This window comes from Cucurbita maxima, unplaced genomic scaffold (assembly GCF_002738345.1).
Source record: "Cucurbita maxima cultivar Rimu unplaced genomic scaffold, Cmax_1.0 Cma_Scf00016, whole genome shotgun sequence".
NCBI classification, from domain to species: domain Eukaryota; kingdom Viridiplantae; phylum Streptophyta; class Magnoliopsida; order Cucurbitales; family Cucurbitaceae; genus Cucurbita; species Cucurbita maxima.
The window spans coordinates 4,334,980-4,352,093 of NW_019272032.1; the positions used below are offsets into that span (position 1 = coordinate 4,334,980).

Below are 17,114 nucleotides of genomic sequence, written 5' to 3' on the forward strand. Positions count from 1 at the left end.
TCAAATATTAAAAAAAAAAAAAAAGCATATAATATAGAATATGAATTTTCCAGCCATATAAATATTCACATATCATATTAATATTAAATCTCTTTATTCTTTCCCCACTTTGAAATCTGCATATATGCCTATTGACTAATTTTACATTTATAACATTTAATTTCTATATTAAATTCTTAATTAATCTCAACTTGGACCGATTGAGGCAAGTTAAAAACATATCTTATTTACCACGTGATATACCTTTTATTTATTTATTTATTTATTTATTATTATTATTATTATTATTATTATTCACACCTGTCTAATCAATATATTAACTATTTTAATTTTAAAATGTAAAAATTAATTAAATTTTAATTATAAAGCCACAAGATTTGGTTAGCGGTCAAAACGGTGCGCTTAATTGGCCAATGTTGAAAATCATATTTGCCGCGTTTTGCGTGTCTAAACGAACTTTCCACGTCATCATATTGTTTGAAAAACAATAAATATATATTAATACCTTTTTAGTAATATATCTTGTAAGTATTTTAATTTTAATGCATTTTTGTTAATTAATTTGTTTTAAAATATTTTTAAATATCTCAAATTACTAAAAGTGTCATACTAATCATTTTTAATTTAATTAATTTTTTTTTTCTAAAAATGGTTAATTATAAGTTAATTTTGTTTAAAAATGTAGCGTGGCATTTCCGTTATTTTCGATGTGATCAAGGGTAGCTACAACTAACTCACAGAACGCAGTCATGCCAACTTTTCGAGCTTCCCATTGAAGCGAAGCCTTCTTATTCTATCCACTTTCCCTCTCCTCTGGTTTCATTTAGGGCAAGATTCATCTTCTTCCATGGGGCAGCAATCCTTGATCTACAGCTTCGTTGCGCGCGGTACTGTGATTCTCGCAGAGTACACGGAGTTCACCGGAAATTTCACCACTATAGCCTCGCAGTGCCTCCAGAAGCTTCCCGCCACCAACAACAAGTTCACTTACAATTGCGATGGACATACCTTCAACTATCTCGTCGATAATGGATTCAGTAACTTTCTCCGTCTCCTCTTCAATACTTACTTTGATTGCATCCTTTTTCATACGGTTTTCATGGCTTTCGTCTCTTGATTGTTTATTGCTAAATCTGAACAACTGTTATGTATGTATGTTTATGCGATTCTTTCTGATTCTTGTCGTCAGTATTAGTGTGTTTTTGTATCGATATTTGCCTCCGATACGATTCTTGTCTGCTGTGTTAAACGCTTACGCGTTGTTGTAGGAAACTACTGTCTTAAGAATCGTTTAGTAATACGCTGTTGAGATCATTAATGGAGAATCCAGTTCTATGACTATCATTCCATTTTGAAAGATTTTATGTATCTAAAAGCATGATCGTGAAAATTCCTTGGTCGATTCTTGAACGAGTTCTTTAAATATTCCACTTGGACATCGTTTTATTAACTGATTGTGGAGACTTATTTCGCTTTTATTTTTCGAACTTGTTTCTTGAGTTAGTTAATGCGAAAGAACTATTGCAGACATGATATTCGAATACTTGGTCACGTACCGATGTTTCTAGAGCCTTGAAACTTCAACCGCCTCTGTATATGATGACGAAATGGCATACAATACAAGATTATTTAGTTTTGGATGAAACAAGATTGTCTAGTTTTGGAAAAGCATGCAATACAATAAAGTTGTATTATCCAATCATAAAACATATACATCGATATATTTGTGCTTCCACGAGAAAGACTATGCTTCAAATTCTTGAGCGACTGAATTTGGATCCTAAAGACCTCTGTGTTTTCTCATTCCCCATACTGTTTCTACACTTACATGAGTAAATCTAATCGATTCCATTTCTTTCACTTTGCAGCTTACTGTGTGGTTGCAGTTGAGGCTGCTGGCAGACAGATCCCTATTGCATTCCTTGAACGAGTATGTGAGGATTTCGTGAAGAGATATGGAGGTGGGAAGGCCATGACAGCAACTGCCAATAGCCTGAACAAAGAATTTGGGTACGGGCCTGGGAATTATTAAATAAATTCCCCTTTATTTCTTATCTAACACTATATATATGTAAAAATGCATGTAGCATTACCAGGATTTCGATTCCAATAACTATAATTTTTATATAGGTCTAAACTGAAGGAGCATATGCAGTATTGTGTGGAGCACCCAGAGGAGATCAGTAAGCTTGCCAAAGTGAAAGCACAGGTTTCTGAAGTCAAAGGAGTAATGATGGAGAACATTGAGAAGGTAAAATAAATTTTGTTGTCCACCGCCTACTACCTACGGCCATTACATTCCTCCTTTCCTTTCGATCTTCAAATTTAGGGAAATGCCTTCCTCTGTTCTTATAACATTTTATCTGATTTAATTTTCGATTGTATTTTATGTTGATGGATATGCAAATATTGTGTCTATTTCCTAATTGTTCTTTTAACAGGTTCTTGATCGTGGAGAGAAGATTGAGCTTCTGGTGGATAAGACAGAAAACCTTCGATCTCAGGTCACTGTCAGATCCTTTTGCTTGACCCCGCTAAATTATGATTGGTGATCTAGAAATGATACATTATTCTGTATGATGCATGAGTATAGATGTTGTATGAATTAGAGTAAATTTAGTTCATGAATGCACAGCATTTAAATATAGCATATTTGTTTGTCTCAACACTCTGCTAGTTGTTGAAAAAATGAATCTGTTACTATGCTATATACTTCAATAAAAGGGGCATTGAATTCAAAACGTGTGAGTGGGCACCAACTTCATAAAGCATTTGAGTTTTATTTTTCTTTTAATCTTTTGGCTTATTCGTGTCGGAGTATCATGCTGGATGTAGCTATGGGGTCGGTTCTGTAATTCCGATGGACTATTGACATTGTGGGAGTTTACATTCTCCCTCTTTTGGAAACGTAATTCATTGTCTTAAAAACAGTGAATTACGTTTCCAAAAGAGGAAATACACAATCTTACTATGAATTGACACAATTTTATTAACACGTTATCTGCAGGCACAAGATTTTAGGCAGCAAGGAACCAAAATGAGGAGGAAGATGTGGTATCAGAACATGAAGATAAAGCTGATAGTTCTTGCGATCGTAATTGCCTTGATTCTGATAATCATTTTGTCCGTCTGTGGGGGCTTCAAATGTTGATGAATCCTCCCCCTTGAAGCATTAGGATGTTGGTGATGGTATCAGTCTTACTCGGACAGTTTCATACGTTGCTTGTTTATTGTACAGATCTTTCGTTTCCATGTTTCTCTTATCCATACATACCCAAGGACTCTGCTTTGTATAGGTTGTGCTGTGTGGTTATATTCTTTTGACATTCTGAAAGGGAAGTAGATCATTTGTTTGCTAAATAATAATAAACACGTGGTTGTGAATAACACATGGTTTAGGCACATTTTTTTGGTTCAATTTCATGCGAGATTTGACAGCCTCATCCATGCATTTTCTGAAATGTAAGGGATGCAAAGGGTTGTTTACTGTGTCCTGACTCGACTACTGACTAAGTTCTTACCTAATTGTGATAAACCTTGTCGAGTCGATGCTGCAACTGGTCCCGGTATTTGTTGTAGTATGTAAATCCAACGACTAGCTAAGCCATGCCCATATAATATAGGTAGCTTTTGTGGCTAAGACACCTCTGGACCACGGCTGTGGAAAAGGATCTTTTATTGCCCATGCCCTACCTATGCTTCTCCCCGAGATGAATAGGTTCAAGACCAACATTCATGCCTGTTGGATTTTACAAAACTTATCGTCTGACCCACAGAAGGTAACGAATCATTTGATTGGTGTTTTTTCTTGTCCGCATGTTGGTGCAAGGCCATAAGTCAATTAGAGAGCCTAAATTTCTGTATACAAAAAATTTTACTTAAAAAAGTTTAATCTTTGAACTTCAAAATTGCTCTAAAAAAATGAAATTGAGGAACTTTTTTCATAAAAATAGAAGACAAATTTACAAGGTGGTTGGTTGTAAAAAATTGAAGTGTACATAACTTTCATTTCAAAGCAATCAATAATATTAACATAATTTACTATGTCAGACACAAATATATTAATTCCTAATCAAATTAACTTTAAAATAAAAGTTTCTTGAATATAATAGAATGTAATCTTTTTTTTTTTCTTCGCATAATTTAGAATGTAATCTTTTTTTTTTTTTTTTCTTCGCATAATTTAGAATGTAATCTATGCATCTAAAAACTTTGCCATAATTCAGAAGCCACCCCCTCCTAAGATAAGCTTAAACACACATGAGCATTACATCTTCAAATGCTTATTTCCATGTTGTCTAAGAGCCTGACTTTGCCAAACCAGGCAGCAACCAACATCACAACTGGACTCTTTATCTCCTCCACCACCTCCAAACTCTCTTGTTCCACAATCTGCTCCCAACAACAACAACCATATGAAACAATCTCTCACTGAACTAGCTTTGTTGTTTCAAGTTTCAAGGTGTTTTTGAAAAATAACGCTATCATTTTTGCAGTTAATATCGGTTAAAGTAACGTTAAACTTGACTAAATATAGGCTCAAGTCTGAAAGAGTTCCTAATTTAAGTCATGGAGGGCTCACCTCAGCATAATCAAGTCGCCCACCGGCTTCTTCTATTTCTTCCACAACCAAGTTCTTTAATCTCTTGCAACTAAGTTCACCTCTTTCTGCTGCAGATTTTGTTTTTGACAATGACCTGTTTATAGACAATGCCTATGGACAGAACCCAATTACTCATTCTATCATAAATGACACAAAGCCAATATGTAGACACTGTAATGGAGAAAACCTTTTGTCTTTCTTCAGGTGAGAGCCTCACATTGCGAGAACTCATTGCAAGACCATCGGTGTCGCGCATGATTTCCGACCCCACGATGTTTATAGAAAAATCAAGATCTCGAACCTACAAAGGAGCTGAAGTTATGAGAAATATTATCATCATTCATCAGTGGTAATAAACCCAAGAACTGCTGAAATCTAGAACAAACGATTATAAGCCAAGAAGTTCAGAGAAACATATAACATCCAAGAGGCTAACTGCCCAACCCAAATTTTGAACTATCAAGATCAGAACTTAATGAACTTCAAGGGTCATGAATTCAAGTCATGCCCTATGGGCTATATTGCTAGCAACCGAAAAAACCATCAGTTCTGAGCTTGAATTAGAGTCAAATCGACCCTCCTAAGTGCTTTTCTTGCACATTATTGAGAACTTAAGCTACTTGTTCATCAATGGGATTGATCATTATCCCTTTAAAACAAGTTTAACATTTGCAGAGTCTCACAAACAGCGGAGATTTAGCACTCTCTGTCAAGATGAATGCAAAGAAAGTTCATAAATCTTACAATTAAGCAATCAACTTCAGATGACAAATAAGGAATTATGTCAAAATCAAACCATTCACCTTCTTCAATCCCATAAAGAAACAAACGAAAGTAAAGACTCACCATCCGGCGTATAACCCGCCATTGCTGATAATCCTTCTTTCCAAACACTGCAACATCAGGCTCCACAACATTAAACAACTTGGTAACAATGGTGGCAACTCCTCTAAAGAAAACAGGCCTACTTCTCCCACACATCCCCTTCTCCAATCGCTCGACCCTCACCCATGTCTCATGCTCTGAACCAGACTCCTCCAGGCAAGAATCCGCCGCCCTTCCACCAAAACCGCCGCCATTTGCGCCACGATCCAAATCCGATTCAAGTCCATAGTCGTATAGATTGTGAGGATGGAAAACAACATCGATTCCTCCAGGAACCGCCGCGAGCTTCCGAATGTCGCCGTCGAAATCTGAAGGATAGGTGGACAAGTCCTCGGAAGGGGCAAATTGGGCAGGGTTTACGTAGATTGAGACCACGACGAGTTGAGCGTGCTTTTGAGCTTCTTGGACTAGAGAGAGATGGCCGTCGTGAAGAAATCCCATGGTGGGAACGAGGGCAATGGTTTTGCCTTGGGATCTCATGCTCCTCGTCCATGTCCTCATCTGGTTCTTGTCTGTAATTATTTTCGGCTTCTCCTTCCCCGCCATAATAGATTGGAACTGCAATTTCAGAGTGAATAGAACTGGTCGATCAAAATCAAGGTTTTCTGTGTGATCGAATTTGGAGGGAGATCCACATCGATATCCGTATCCGTGGCGCCGAGGCCACGTATGCTTCAAGCGGTTTAAAAGGTTAGTCTGAATGAATGTTTTTAATATTTTCTTTTTTTAAACTTATGATTCTCAGAATTTATTCACTTTTTCTAAATGATATTTTGTACTTAAAAAAATATATATTTATATCTTATTATATTATATAATATCTTTTAAGTATTTTTTAATCATCTTATTGTAGTCTTTAATACTTATATTAATTTATTCGTTTTTTTTTTCTTAAATTGTCTGATACAAAATTTAAAATTTAAAAATTTATTAGATATTTTTTTAAAGTTGAATAACTAATTAATAAAATTTAAATATTTATGGACCTATTACACATTTTTCATTTTAAAACTAAATAAATCCCTAGCAACTTAATAAGTTGGAATATCATTTTAATACCTATTTTTTTGAAATATATTATACTTTAGTTGAGGTTAATTCTTACTACTCATTCAATTCTTTCAAAGTCATTGAATCCTTATCCTCGAGAATCTCCTCTCATCTTCTACGTAATTTTTATTTACTTTTTTTTTTCCTTTTTTTTTTCTTCCAAAGGCACAAAAAAATAAGATTAATTTTTCCGAAGGGTGTAAACAAAGAAACTATGGAAACGAACTAAGTAGAAAAGAATACAATAATAATAGCATAAAGATGCTAGGTACGGGAAAACGTATGGGTAAAAAAAAAAAAAAAAAAAAAAACAAATTACACTGCGAATGAACCGAACTGACTGCTCTTATAAAGCTAAATGCAAAACATGAACAAAAACAACCTTGCCCACCACATTACCACAGGCAAAAGAAGAAACTACTGCTCAACAACGCTCTAAAAAGCCAAATTTCCACGCTATTAAAAACATTATATTCAGATAAAAAGCATCTTAAATGGCCAAGGCAAAGCATTTAGCTCAAGTAAAAAGAACGAATAACTTTTTAACTAAGCCTGGTTTCTACCAACACCACTGCCCCTTGTTCGTCCACCCATCCGCCCCCGACCTCGAATGTAACCCCTACCCCCTCTGCCTCTATCATAGCCAGATCCTGAAAGGAATGCAATTGATTCAAACAATTTAACTCGATCCATACTAACCACATGATTGTTTCATCTCTCTGTTCTAAGAAATCTTAAATGTAAAGATCACAAGAGCTTAACAATAATTTGGTGGCACAAAACATCAACGAAGTCTGCAAAATGACAGTTACCAGACCTCACTAATCAACAAACGATTCTGAAAAGAAAAAGAAAGTTGAGAAAGAAACTTACCACGATATGCCCAACCTCTGCCTCGCCCACCTCCTCTACCCCAGTTTGAGAACCCACCATTATCTATGTTGACAACAAAATAGAAACTATATATTAGGCTGTACTCAAGGATTGGCGTAAATGAAAATGAAAGAGGAAAACATATTCACCTTGATAGTTGTCGCCAGATCCACCTTGGTAGCCGTTACCAGACCCGCCTTGGTAGTTGCCAGATCCGCCTTGGTAGTTGCCATATCCACCCTGGTAGTTTCCATATCCACCCTGGTAGTTGCCATATCCTCCTTGGTAGTTTCCATATCCACCTCTGCCCCAACCACGTCCCCTCCCTCTACCACGACCTCGGCTTTGGCCATATGGATCTGCTATATGGGCAGGAATGTCTCAGAGTTCAAGTATGAGAGAACCATAATCCAACAGTTAATAGTTCAGTCTCCATTAAACATTGTTTATAGATTGTCCAGGAACAGACTTGACCTTCCCAATGAATTAGAATCAATTGGGTGTGGCCAATCTCGGGGGGGAGATTTGTGTGGTTTGTGCTTATTGTATGAAACTACGTTATTCTCCAGTAACATCAACTGATTCCTTTCCTAAAGATTCCCACCCAGTATCTCGAACCTTCAACCAACATCTAGTCCTGCCCTAACATCCCAAAGCCCAAATTCACTGGGATCAACCCCCCCGGGGGGTTTGGGCGTCTGTTTTTAAGGTAAGGTTGGTAATGAGATACTGGAAGCTCAAGAAGATTTAACCTTGAATATTTGATTTCTTTACTTACGAAATGACGTATGGTGGATCCCAAGAATTCTAAATTCTCTTGATTCTGTTTCCATGTCTTTTTTTTTTTTATGTATTGTTGCTGCACTATGTAGGGTGGAAGATATAACATTTTCACAAATTAACAATAAATCGTTTTCAGATTGAACTATCACCTTCATTAATAGCATTGTAATAAGGACGAGACTGTCTTGGCTGTTGTTGTTGCTGCTGCAGATTATATTGTTGCTTTGGCTGTTCCACAACATTTGGAGCTTGGTACCTACAAATAATAACATTTTTTATTCTTAAACACTCTTAAAGAAACTTCAGCACAAAAATGGAAAGCAGTACATTAAGGACTAGATTATCTTACCCAGGAGCGTTTTTATTTAGCTCTCGATTTGATAAGGTAATTGATATCATTGAGACATGGCGAGTCATCTCCACACTGCAGATATCTCAGAGATTATTTGTTAAACATCTGCAGAACAGTATGATAAAGCTACATACTCGCAGCAATAAGAAAATCTGTAATTGCAAACTAAAGAGTACGAAGCCACACAATGCAAAGTTGTGCATACAAGCATAAAGAAACCAACCCGCAGGAAGTGCATAGGTCATTATTAGGCAATTAACAGAGAATCCTAGATATTAAAAAACTTACGGTATAAGACCTTCTTCAATAGGTTCCCATACATCAGTTATGCTCACTGAGCTGATGGAAGTTTCTTGATGCAACCGTGGAGTTCGCTTCTGTTAGAGGATGAAACTGGCCTGCTGAGTATAAAATATTAAACATGCACAGTTGCAGAACGTAAAGAACTCAAACCTTTAAAATTTCTGCAATGGCAACACCTTTACTGATTGCCTGCCCCATGGCTTTCAAGACTATCTCTCTAACACGTTTGTCCTGGGTGAGTGAAAAATGTGATATATTAAACCAAAACATAAAAGGAACATTCTCACTTGAGTAACACGCTTAGAAATATGTCTGAATAAACAATTAAATATAGCTAAGCTTTGCAATCCAAGTCTAGCCTGAATAAAAAAAATAGCAATTGAAATCATCAACTAATTGCACATATAACAATGAAACATTAAACTTGATCCCATGAATAAAATTAATAATTAAATTCTTCTAATAAAAAATTAGAAATATACAAATTGAAAAAATCTATGATCCAAAAAATCAAGCCAATATAATAAAGAAACACCAAACTCCATGATATTACATTGTAGAACATGAGCTGTAGTGTATGTCATTCTTTTTATAAGAAAAACAATAACGTAATGTATCTTGACGGTCAATTTACATATTGAAAAACATGTGTACAACCGGAAGAAACCTGAGCCAAAAATCACGTCAAGTTAATACAGAAACACCTAGCTCCACATGATCAATGACTTAACATAATAACTCGATTTGAGAATACAGTATAAAGCATAGATTCAACTGTATCTTTTCTTCTTATAAGAAAATAATGCCGAAACTACAAATTCACGAAAAATTAGAAGAAAAAACTATAAGGACCGTAGATAATCAACAGAACTGATGACATCTAACGAGCTATCGCAGATTACGATGTACCATAACTCGTGCATTAAACTAACAACACTTTCACAGTCAATGCAAATTACGGCAAAGCGTCAGCCAGCGAGCAAACATCCCTCAGAAGTCACAAGTAGAAGAAAAGAAATCAATACACCAGCAATATACCAACACAACAAATGCCGACTAACATTACAAAAAAAAAAATGCAAAAACTAATAGAAACCAAGAAAATCTCCTAAAACTTGACTAATACGTCTCATGTATGCACAATCCACACTCAGAAACCCAACCTCATAAGACAGATTCAGCATTACGAAAAATCAGTAGAAAGAATAAAACAAAGATACTCCAACAAAAGACGAAATGAAATACAATAGATAATGAGAATCGATCAAAGAAACAGTGACATGGTACCTGCAGTAGGGTGGAAGCATAAGTGATGTAGTTTCGGATAGCGCCTTGGCTGGTGATGCGGATTTCATTTTCGCTTATCGGAGATTCAGGCTTAGGTTTCTCGACCTTCTGGTATCTATCCATGGCAGTGCTTCAGCAAGGCGGGAAGCGAAAGAGGGAAGAAGATGAAGAAATCAGGAACCCTAACGGGCAAGGGGAGAAAGCTTGAGTGTGAGTGTTTGTGTATGGTTTTGAGCTGGAAGAAAGAAATGGGGGAAAGGAGGCTAAAACCCCTGAATTTTTCTCACTTTCCTTATAAACTACAGACGAAATCGGTTCGCCAGGTTCCACAATTTCCTTTCTTTTTTTTTTTCTTTTTTTTTTTTTTTTGGTGCAACATTATTTGCGAATTTGGCGCGTAAACTGCACCGACGGTTTAGATTTTACTTATTTTTTCAACCATTAGATTGTGGGCCTCAAATTATTTGAATAATTAAGCCTTAATAATTAACGATTAATAATTTATTTTAAAATTACTAGATGAAAATTCATCTTCGTTTCAATTCTCAAAAAAATTTAAAATATCTCTACAAACTTTTTCCCAATTTATTGGGTTAAACCAAGCCTACCGCTAACAAATATTGTTCGTTTTAACCAGTTATATATCGTTGTGGCCTCACAATTTTAGTCGTCTGTCGCCTCACAATTTTAGTCGCCTCATAATTTTAAGATGCAGCTAGGGAGAAATTTCCATACCCCTATGACAAATGATCATCTCACTATCCACCCCTTGAGGGTGGATGACATTTGTAATCGTCCTAAGTCCACTCTTAACAGATATTGTCCACTTTGATCCATTACGTATCGTCGTGAGCCTCACGATTTTAAAACACGTCTACTAAATAGAGGTTTCCACACACTTATAAAGAATGTTTCGTTCTCCTCTCCAAACGACATGAGATCTCACACAAACATCGATTAGTAGATAGATAGAAAAGATGAAATGTCAAAATTGCTTGAACTCGAAAGAAAAGAATGAAACATCTAAATGAGTGATACTCGTCCTAAGATGCCTATTCTTATCTCAAGCTCGACCTGCGAAAACTCAAAAAGTTTCACGTTGCAAAAAGGGAAGGTAGATATGAAGCTCAGTTATCCTAAGATGCCTGTTGTGATCTCAAGCTCGACCTGCGAAAACCCGAAAAGTTTCACATAGTGAAAAGGGAGGCAAATGTGAAGCTCAGTTGTCCTAAGATGCTTGTTGAGTGATCTCAAGCTCGACCTGCGAAAACCCGAAAAGTTTCACGTAGTGAAAAAGGAAGGCAGATGTGAAGCTCAGTTACCCTGTTACACTAAAGACTTTTAGATGATGGTTTGAATTACACTCAAAATGTTACTTCAGATGCATGTTCTTCACAGATACTTCAAAAAATTTACATAAAAATCCTCTGACAATTCACAGATTGCAAGGAGATCAAACAGTTGATAATCTGTCTTCCTTTTCCTTCACAGCTCTAGCACAACAACTGTCCGTTTCAAGGTAGAGAAGGGAATTCAGTCAGTTCCTCATGCTTTTGTTTCATAATAATTTTCATATAGGTCAGTTTTAGAGCCTTACATTCAGAATCTGTAGTGATCCAGCTTCCTTTTCTTGGATAACAGTGATTGATTTCTTCAATGGCAGTGGAATTAAGGGTAATGGAACAGTTCTTGAAGGAGGAAACTCGCGATACCGATGAGTAGGTTGAGGAAACGGAGGAGCGTCTTTCAGCTTCCCATCTGAAACTGATCTTGCGGGAGTCGTTGCTCGCTTGATCATCGTCCCAGCCAGGAGCTTCTTGGTTTCGTGTTCGTGATACCTGAAAGAATTTGCATAATTTTGAGCCATTCAGTACTGTGTATAGCTTTCAACTATAGAAAACTTATTGACTGTGAAATAAGACTGTATAAACCATCAGAAAGCAAAACATAGTTATGTTAGTGTTTTTGTTTCTTTCATGTTCAGCATGGATACAAATCACAGTCACCATTAATTATTGATTTAGTAACATAGAAAACGATGAGTTCAAGTTTTGGGTTTTGTAACAGTACAAGCCTACTACTAGCAGATATTGTCCTCTTTGAGCTTTCCCTTCCAAGTTTTCCATCAAGGTTTTTAAAACACGTTTGCTAAGGAGAGATTTCCACACCAAGACTTTCTCTCAAAGTTTTTAAAACGTATCTGCCTAGGAGAGATTTTCAAACTAGGGCTTTCCCTCAAAGTTTTTAAAACGCGTCTATTAGGAAGAGGTTCCCACACCAGGACTTCCCCTCAAAGTTTTTAAAACGCGTCTGTTAGGGAGAGGTTTTCACACCCTTATAAAGAATGTTTTGTTCTCCTCCCAACTGAGGTGGGATCCCACAGGTTTGGTAGCAATTTAAAATTATATCATAACTAGAGCCATAAGCTCAAATCCCTGCAATATCACTTCCTCTCGACCGAAGTTAGTATTGTTCACGTTTTCGATTCTTCGAATCATGCTAATCCCCGAGTCCACACTTAACAAGAGTGTCGAGAATATAGTACCTTAACTTATGAGCTTAAGCTATTAAATTTCGTGGTAGTTCAAGAGGAAAATGATCTAATCCAATATCCAAACAAGGGCAAGTTGTTAAGAAGTTAAGAAATCACCTTGTCAGTGATGAACTTCCCTCCTTTTTTTGATTTTGAAGCCACAGCCCATCTCAAAAGCTCCTTCATTCTTGATTTGGCTTTGATTTTTGTCTCCCCATTGGAGATAACATCTTTTTTGCTGCATTGCTCTACTGAAGTGGTATCAGTGATTGGCAAGACTTTGGTGCCTGCATGAACAGAAGGAGAATCTGCCATTTGACCAATCTCTCTCATTCCCTTAGCAATATCTTCGTTTATCATCTTTTGGATCCAATATTGTTGCATGTTATCAAAGTCCGCAGTTCTTGGACTAGACACCACTATCTCCTTTGATCTAGCAGATTCAAGTTAAACATTCATGACTCTCAAGACAAATCACTACCACTTCGACATTTTATCAAACAGGTAGTGTGCAGTTTTTCTCTTACCCCAACTTGCTCCCTTCTTGGTGGAATGTGAAGTCCTATGTCCATCTTTTTCACTAGTTTCCTTGAAAACCCATTGAAGAAGTTGCTGCAATGCATCAAAACAACAAAAAATCCATTAAGATTTAACAGAAAAAACAGAGAGAAAAGCCATCATTTTTAGGAACTTCTACAAAGCAAAGCTGTTTGAAAGTGGTACCTGCATGGGTGTGATTGGTAGAAGGAGGTTCCTTTAAAAGGGGTTTTGCACATGTCGAAGAAAGGTGACAAACTTTGGGTCAAAAGGGAAAGGGCTTAGAGATCTGGCTGTGCTGTCCCTTTGCTGAAGATTCCCTGTGTTCACTGAGAAAGGCTGTGAGGGAAAATGAATACAGAGAGAAATTTTTGGAATGAGAATCTAAGGAAGATGCTGAAGATAAGCAAGCAATGAGTATAAGAGAGGTGGCATGTGATCTGAGTAATTTATAAACAACACAAGATGCCAAAATAAAATATTAAAACATAAACACATTGTGCAAACTCATTAAGAGACAAATATTTTGTGACGGTTTTTTGAATAATTTTTTTCATTTTGAGATTACCACATAGCTTGACCCATGTGACACTTGCTTGAGCCCTACACTTGGATGAATGTGGATGGGTCCCATGATAAGGGCCTACGAGAGCTTTGACTCCATTTAAGTAGGGAATGAGCGAGGGAGCGGGTAGAAAAAATCCACTCAATGGGGACGAGAAACTCATTCCCCATCTCGTTTTCCGTCCCACTTATATGGTAAGTTGGTAAATGTAAATGCAGTTTCTACAAAATGACAATTTAATGATGTTAAGTCGCTATCCCACTATAGTTTGCTATTATAAATGTTTGAATGGACAACCAAATGCTGAAAAGATGACGAACTTTTGTCGTTCTTTTTTTCTTTTTTAAAATTCACATTAGATGACTTGTTGTAGCTCTTCACTTACGTGTCACTTTTTCCTTCGTTTTTTGAAAGGTCTGGTAGGCATTAAGTTTGTAAAAATATTTTTAGTACTCTCAAAGTACCTAATCCATATGGGTTACACAGGCCAATTAGTGGATCAAATTGTTATTTCAAGGTATTTTGGGGGCAGTTTGGTATTTTCACATCAACTTTGTAGCGACCTCAACTACTAAAAACATTACTTATGTATTGACCTCTTGATCGAGAATATATCTTTAACTAGGTTAAGTTTGCTTTCGTTGGCTCGAAAATAAAGAGTATTGAATATTGGAGAAGAGACAAGAATAAAACAAATTACATAAGTAATAATAAATTGATTGCTCTTCAGCTAAATGCAAAAGCATGAACCAAAAAACAACCTTGCCCCACAGATACAATGCTGCATTCCCACATTATCTATAAAGAAAAATACGCTAACCTAATAACGCTGGAAATTGTGAAAACCGAATTCCAAGCTATCAACAACAAATATGTGATAGTTCATCCCACTGCCAAGGCAAGCATTTAGCTCAAGTAAGAGGCACGAAGAACAAACGAATATGTTTCGACTAAACCTGGTTTCCACCACTGCCCCTTGCCCGACCGCCCATTCGCCCCCGTCCACGGCCATAACCTCTACCCCCTACTCCTCTGCCTCTTTCATATCCAGCTCCTGCAGGAAGAAAATAATCGCTTGAAACGCCTTGTTCCCATGAGCATTTCGCAAACATTACAAGATCAGAAGCTACATACACCTTCATTACTGGCTATGATTTTGAAGAAAACTTAAACAAGTCACCGCATTGCAATAATTTTCAAAACATTCCTACAGACAACTCAAGGACAGATTTGGCTTGTATTTTCGCAATGTGCGGAGAAATTAGAGAAAGAAACTTACCCCGATAAGCCCAGCCGCCTCTACTCCGCCCACCTCCTCTTCCCCAATTCGAATATCCACCTTGATAGTTCCCATTATCTATGATGAATAAAACTCACAAAATTTAAAAATCCTACTCCAGAACAGTATGAAGGCTAATGCAATCCAGTAAACACTTTAGAACATACTTCAATCTAAACTATCTGATAATTCCATATTCACCTTGATAATATCCAGATCCACCATGGTAGTTGTCAGATCCACCTTGGTACTGGCCGTAACCACCTTGGTACTGGCCGTATCCACCTTGGTACTGGCCGTATCCACCTTGGTAGTTGCCGTATCTACCTTGGTAGTTCCCATATCCACCTCTTCCCCAACCGCGCCCTCTCCCTCTACCACGTCCTCTCCCTTGGCCATATGGATCTGCAAAAATGCCAAAAATATGTCAAAATCTATACGAGGTAGGGTACAATCCAACGGTAAAAATGTCAAAATCACCTTCATTAGCAGCATTGTGATAAATGTGATGTTGTCTGGGTGGTTGTTGTTGTTGTTGTTGTTGTTGTTGAGGAGGCTGCTGTTGATTGTTATATTGTTGCTTTGGCTGTTCCACAAAGTATGGAGCTTGATACCTACAAACAAAAGTTATTTCACAATCATACATGTGGAAGAAACAGAAGCACGACATATGTAAGAAAAGTAGCTAAAATCCCACATTTTATACCAAATTGCAGAATCAGCAAAAATACAGCCATATATCTTGAGTAAAGTTTCTGATACAACTTACCCTGGAGAATTTTTATTTAGCTCTCGATTGGACAATGTAATTGAAATCATCGAGACATGACGAGTCATCTCCACCCTGTGTGACATGTTATAAGTTATTTCGTGCACGTCTAAAGGAGTAAGCTACACAGTACAAACCCATAGAACATGCAACAAAGTAGTGAGCGACGCATATAGAGTGAGTGCAAATCAACTAAGACAAACAGGTTCTCAATTCTTTGTTATACAATTAAATCTGAAGGCAAAGATTAAGAGAACTTACGGTACAAGACCCTCTTCAATTGGTTCCCATACATCAGTTATGCTAACTGAACTGATGGCTATTAGTTGATGCAACCGCGGTATTCTCTTCTGTTTTGGGGATACGCAAAGCTAATCAATTACGAGCTACACAACATTTGAACTCAAACGCACGCATATTCTAAGGAATTAAACCTTTATAATTTCTGAAATAGCCACTGCTTTACTGATTGCCTGTCCCATTGCTTTTAAGACGATCTCTCTGACACGTTTTTCCTGAATAAGTTCCAAGAACAACAATATTCAATGTGATTCAGTTTTTTGTCTCTATCATTCGTAACTAAACTATAAGTGATAATTAATGAAGTTCTTCCCAATACCTAGAAGAATACACGAATTAACATATCGAAACAATTACACAGACAACCCCAGAAATTATCGAATAATCGAGAACTAAGAACAAAATCCCTAGCAGCACGAATCGATTGACACACAGACAGTTCCAAATTGAAAAAAAAACGATCCGAATCCTACAGAACGGACACAGCATTGCCACACACACACAAAATAGGGAGAAAAAGAAAAAAAGAATCAGCAAGCGGACAGTGTGAAATGCAATCAGATGATGGAAGTAAAGAGTAGAGGAGATTGAATGGGAAGAGGAAATACCTGGAGCAGTGTAGAGGCATATGTGATGTAGTTTCGAATGGCGCCTTGAGTAGTGATTCGGATCTCATTTTCGTTAATCGGTAACTCGGGTTTGGGCTTCTCGACCTTCTGATACCTATCCATGGCGTCGTGCTGGCGGGGAAGCGATAGATGGAGGAAGATGATGAGAGATACTCAGAAACCCTAGCGCGCCACAGAGGAGTTGCTAACTGTATCTTTGGAGAGGAGACTAAACCCTCTGAAATGAAGGTTTTCCTTTTTTTTTTTTTTTTTTTTCTAAATTAATAATAAAGAAAATACATATTGTTTAATTAATTTTTAAAAAATTTAAAAAGTTAGAGGTTATTATTAAAAACTTTGAAAGTATTTTAATTAATTTATAATATT

General features: G+C 36.8%; 5 protein-coding genes across 6 annotated transcripts; 1 reads left to right on the forward strand and 4 right to left on the reverse strand.

The window, feature by feature from the left end:
- The first annotated feature begins 724 nt into the window (after nt 1-724).
- Nucleotides 725-3,396, forward strand: LOC111491496 (vesicle-associated membrane protein 722-like). Its single transcript, XM_023140422.1, has 5 exons — nt 725-1,037; nt 1,869-2,010; nt 2,131-2,251; nt 2,442-2,504; nt 3,008-3,396. The coding sequence occupies exons 1-5, from the start codon at nt 848-850 to the stop codon at nt 3,149-3,151; spliced, it is 660 nt and encodes a 219-aa protein (XP_022996190.1). The 5' UTR covers nt 725-847; the 3' UTR covers nt 3,152-3,396.
- Nucleotides 3,397-4,023: 627 nt separating this feature from the next.
- On the reverse strand, nt 4,024-6,174 carry LOC111491569 (pantoate--beta-alanine ligase-like). The gene is made up of 5 exons (XM_023140532.1): nt 5,450-6,174; nt 4,791-4,904; nt 4,583-4,714; nt 4,191-4,392; nt 4,024-4,115 (listed from the first exon to the last, which is right to left on the reverse strand). The coding sequence occupies exons 1-4, from the start codon at nt 6,032-6,034 to the stop codon at nt 4,276-4,278; spliced, it is 948 nt and encodes a 315-aa protein (XP_022996300.1). The 5' UTR covers nt 6,035-6,174; the 3' UTR covers nt 4,024-4,115; nt 4,191-4,275.
- A 586-nt stretch (nt 6,175-6,760) lies between these two features.
- On the reverse strand, nt 6,761-10,411 carry LOC111491085 (protein FAM98A-like). Its single transcript, XM_023139828.1, has 8 exons — nt 10,137-10,411; nt 9,000-9,080; nt 8,835-8,923; nt 8,544-8,618; nt 8,344-8,450; nt 7,561-7,770; nt 7,412-7,474; nt 6,761-7,188 (listed from the first exon to the last, which is right to left on the reverse strand). The coding sequence occupies exons 1-8, from the start codon at nt 10,257-10,259 to the stop codon at nt 7,085-7,087; spliced, it is 852 nt and encodes a 283-aa protein (XP_022995596.1). The 5' UTR covers nt 10,260-10,411; the 3' UTR covers nt 6,761-7,084.
- Nucleotides 10,412-11,454: 1,043 nt separating this feature from the next.
- LOC111491086 lies at nt 11,455-14,123 on the reverse strand. 2 transcript variants are annotated; one of them, XM_023139830.1, is made up of 4 exons: nt 13,393-14,123; nt 13,197-13,281; nt 11,734-11,974; nt 11,455-11,641 (listed from the first exon to the last, which is right to left on the reverse strand). In XM_023139830.1, the coding sequence occupies exons 1-4, from the start codon at nt 13,443-13,445 to the stop codon at nt 11,622-11,624; spliced, it is 399 nt and encodes a 132-aa protein (XP_022995598.1). In that variant the 5' UTR covers nt 13,446-14,123; the 3' UTR covers nt 11,455-11,621. The 2 variants fall into 2 exon arrangements, with proteins under 2 accessions (XP_022995598.1, XP_022995597.1); XM_023139829.1 differs by lacking the exon at nt 13,393-14,123 and adding an exon at nt 12,787-13,102 and having other exon boundaries at nt 13,197-13,381.
- Nucleotides 14,124-14,454: 331 nt separating this feature from the next.
- Nucleotides 14,455-16,980, reverse strand: LOC111491084 (keratin, type I cytoskeletal 9-like). The gene is made up of 8 exons (XM_023139827.1): nt 16,728-16,980; nt 16,254-16,334; nt 16,081-16,169; nt 15,820-15,894; nt 15,531-15,664; nt 15,252-15,455; nt 15,051-15,128; nt 14,455-14,825 (listed from the first exon to the last, which is right to left on the reverse strand). Exons 1-8 carry the CDS (start codon nt 16,848-16,850, stop codon nt 14,722-14,724), a joined length of 888 nt encoding a protein of 295 aa, XP_022995595.1. The 5' UTR covers nt 16,851-16,980; the 3' UTR covers nt 14,455-14,721.
- Nucleotides 16,981-17,114: the final 134 nt, after the last annotated feature.

What these genes read in the sequence shown, in the direction of transcription:
- LOC111491569 (XM_023140532.1), bottom strand. Translation starts at nt 6,034, where the DNA reads ATGGCGGGGAAGGAGAAGCCGAAAATAATTACAGACAAGAACCAGATG. An exon ending in CACCTGAAGAAAGACAAAAG is followed by an intron (nt 4,715 to 4,790) that starts GTTTTCTCCATT and finishes TTCTGTCCATAG; the next exon opens with GCATTGTCTATAAACAGGTC. An exon ending in GGCGACTTGATTATGCTGAG is followed by an intron (nt 4,393 to 4,582) that starts GTGAGCCCTCCA and finishes TGTTGGGAGCAG; the next exon opens with ATTGTGGAACAAGAGAGTTT.
- LOC111491085 (XM_023139828.1), bottom strand. Translation starts at nt 10,259, where the DNA reads ATGGATAGATACCAGAAGGTCGAGAAACCTAAGCCTGAATCTCCGATA. An exon ending in TTACAATGCTATTAATGAAG is followed by an intron (nt 7,771 to 8,343) that starts GTGATAGTTCAA and finishes CCCATATAGCAG; the next exon opens with ATCCATATGGCCAAAGCCGA. An exon ending in CAGAGGTTGGGCATATCGTG is followed by an intron (nt 7,189 to 7,411) that starts GTAAGTTTCTTT and finishes CATTCCTTTCAG; the next exon opens with GATCTGGCTATGATAGAGGC.
- LOC111491496 (XM_023140422.1), top strand. Translation starts at nt 848, where the DNA reads ATGGGGCAGCAATCCTTGATCTACAGCTTCGTTGCGCGCGGTACTGTG. An exon ending in TCTCGTCGATAATGGATTCA is followed by an intron (nt 1,038 to 1,868) that starts GTAACTTTCTCC and finishes TTCACTTTGCAG; the next exon opens with CTTACTGTGTGGTTGCAGTT. An exon ending in AGCCTGAACAAAGAATTTGG is followed by an intron (nt 2,011 to 2,130) that starts GTACGGGCCTGG and finishes ATTTTTATATAG; the next exon opens with GTCTAAACTGAAGGAGCATA.
- LOC111491086 (XM_023139829.1), bottom strand. Translation starts at nt 13,053, where the DNA reads ATGCAACAATATTGGATCCAAAAGATGATAAACGAAGATATTGCTAAG. An exon ending in GGAAGTTCATCACTGACAAG is followed by an intron (nt 11,975 to 12,786) that starts GTGATTTCTTAA and finishes AAATTCTTTCAG; the next exon opens with GTATCACGAACACGAAACCA. An exon ending in GATCACTACAGATTCTGAAT is followed by an intron (nt 11,642 to 11,733) that starts GTAAGGCTCTAA and finishes TGAAACGGACAG; the next exon opens with TTGTTGTGCTAGAGCTGTGA.
- LOC111491084 (XM_023139827.1), bottom strand. Translation starts at nt 16,850, where the DNA reads ATGGATAGGTATCAGAAGGTCGAGAAGCCCAAACCCGAGTTACCGATT. An exon ending in ATTGAAGAGGGTCTTGTACC is followed by an intron (nt 15,895 to 16,080) that starts GTAAGTTCTCTT and finishes CATGTCACACAG; the next exon opens with GGTGGAGATGACTCGTCATG. An exon ending in TGGATCTGGATATTATCAAG is followed by an intron (nt 15,129 to 15,251) that starts GTGAATATGGAA and finishes TATTCATCATAG; the next exon opens with ATAATGGGAACTATCAAGGT.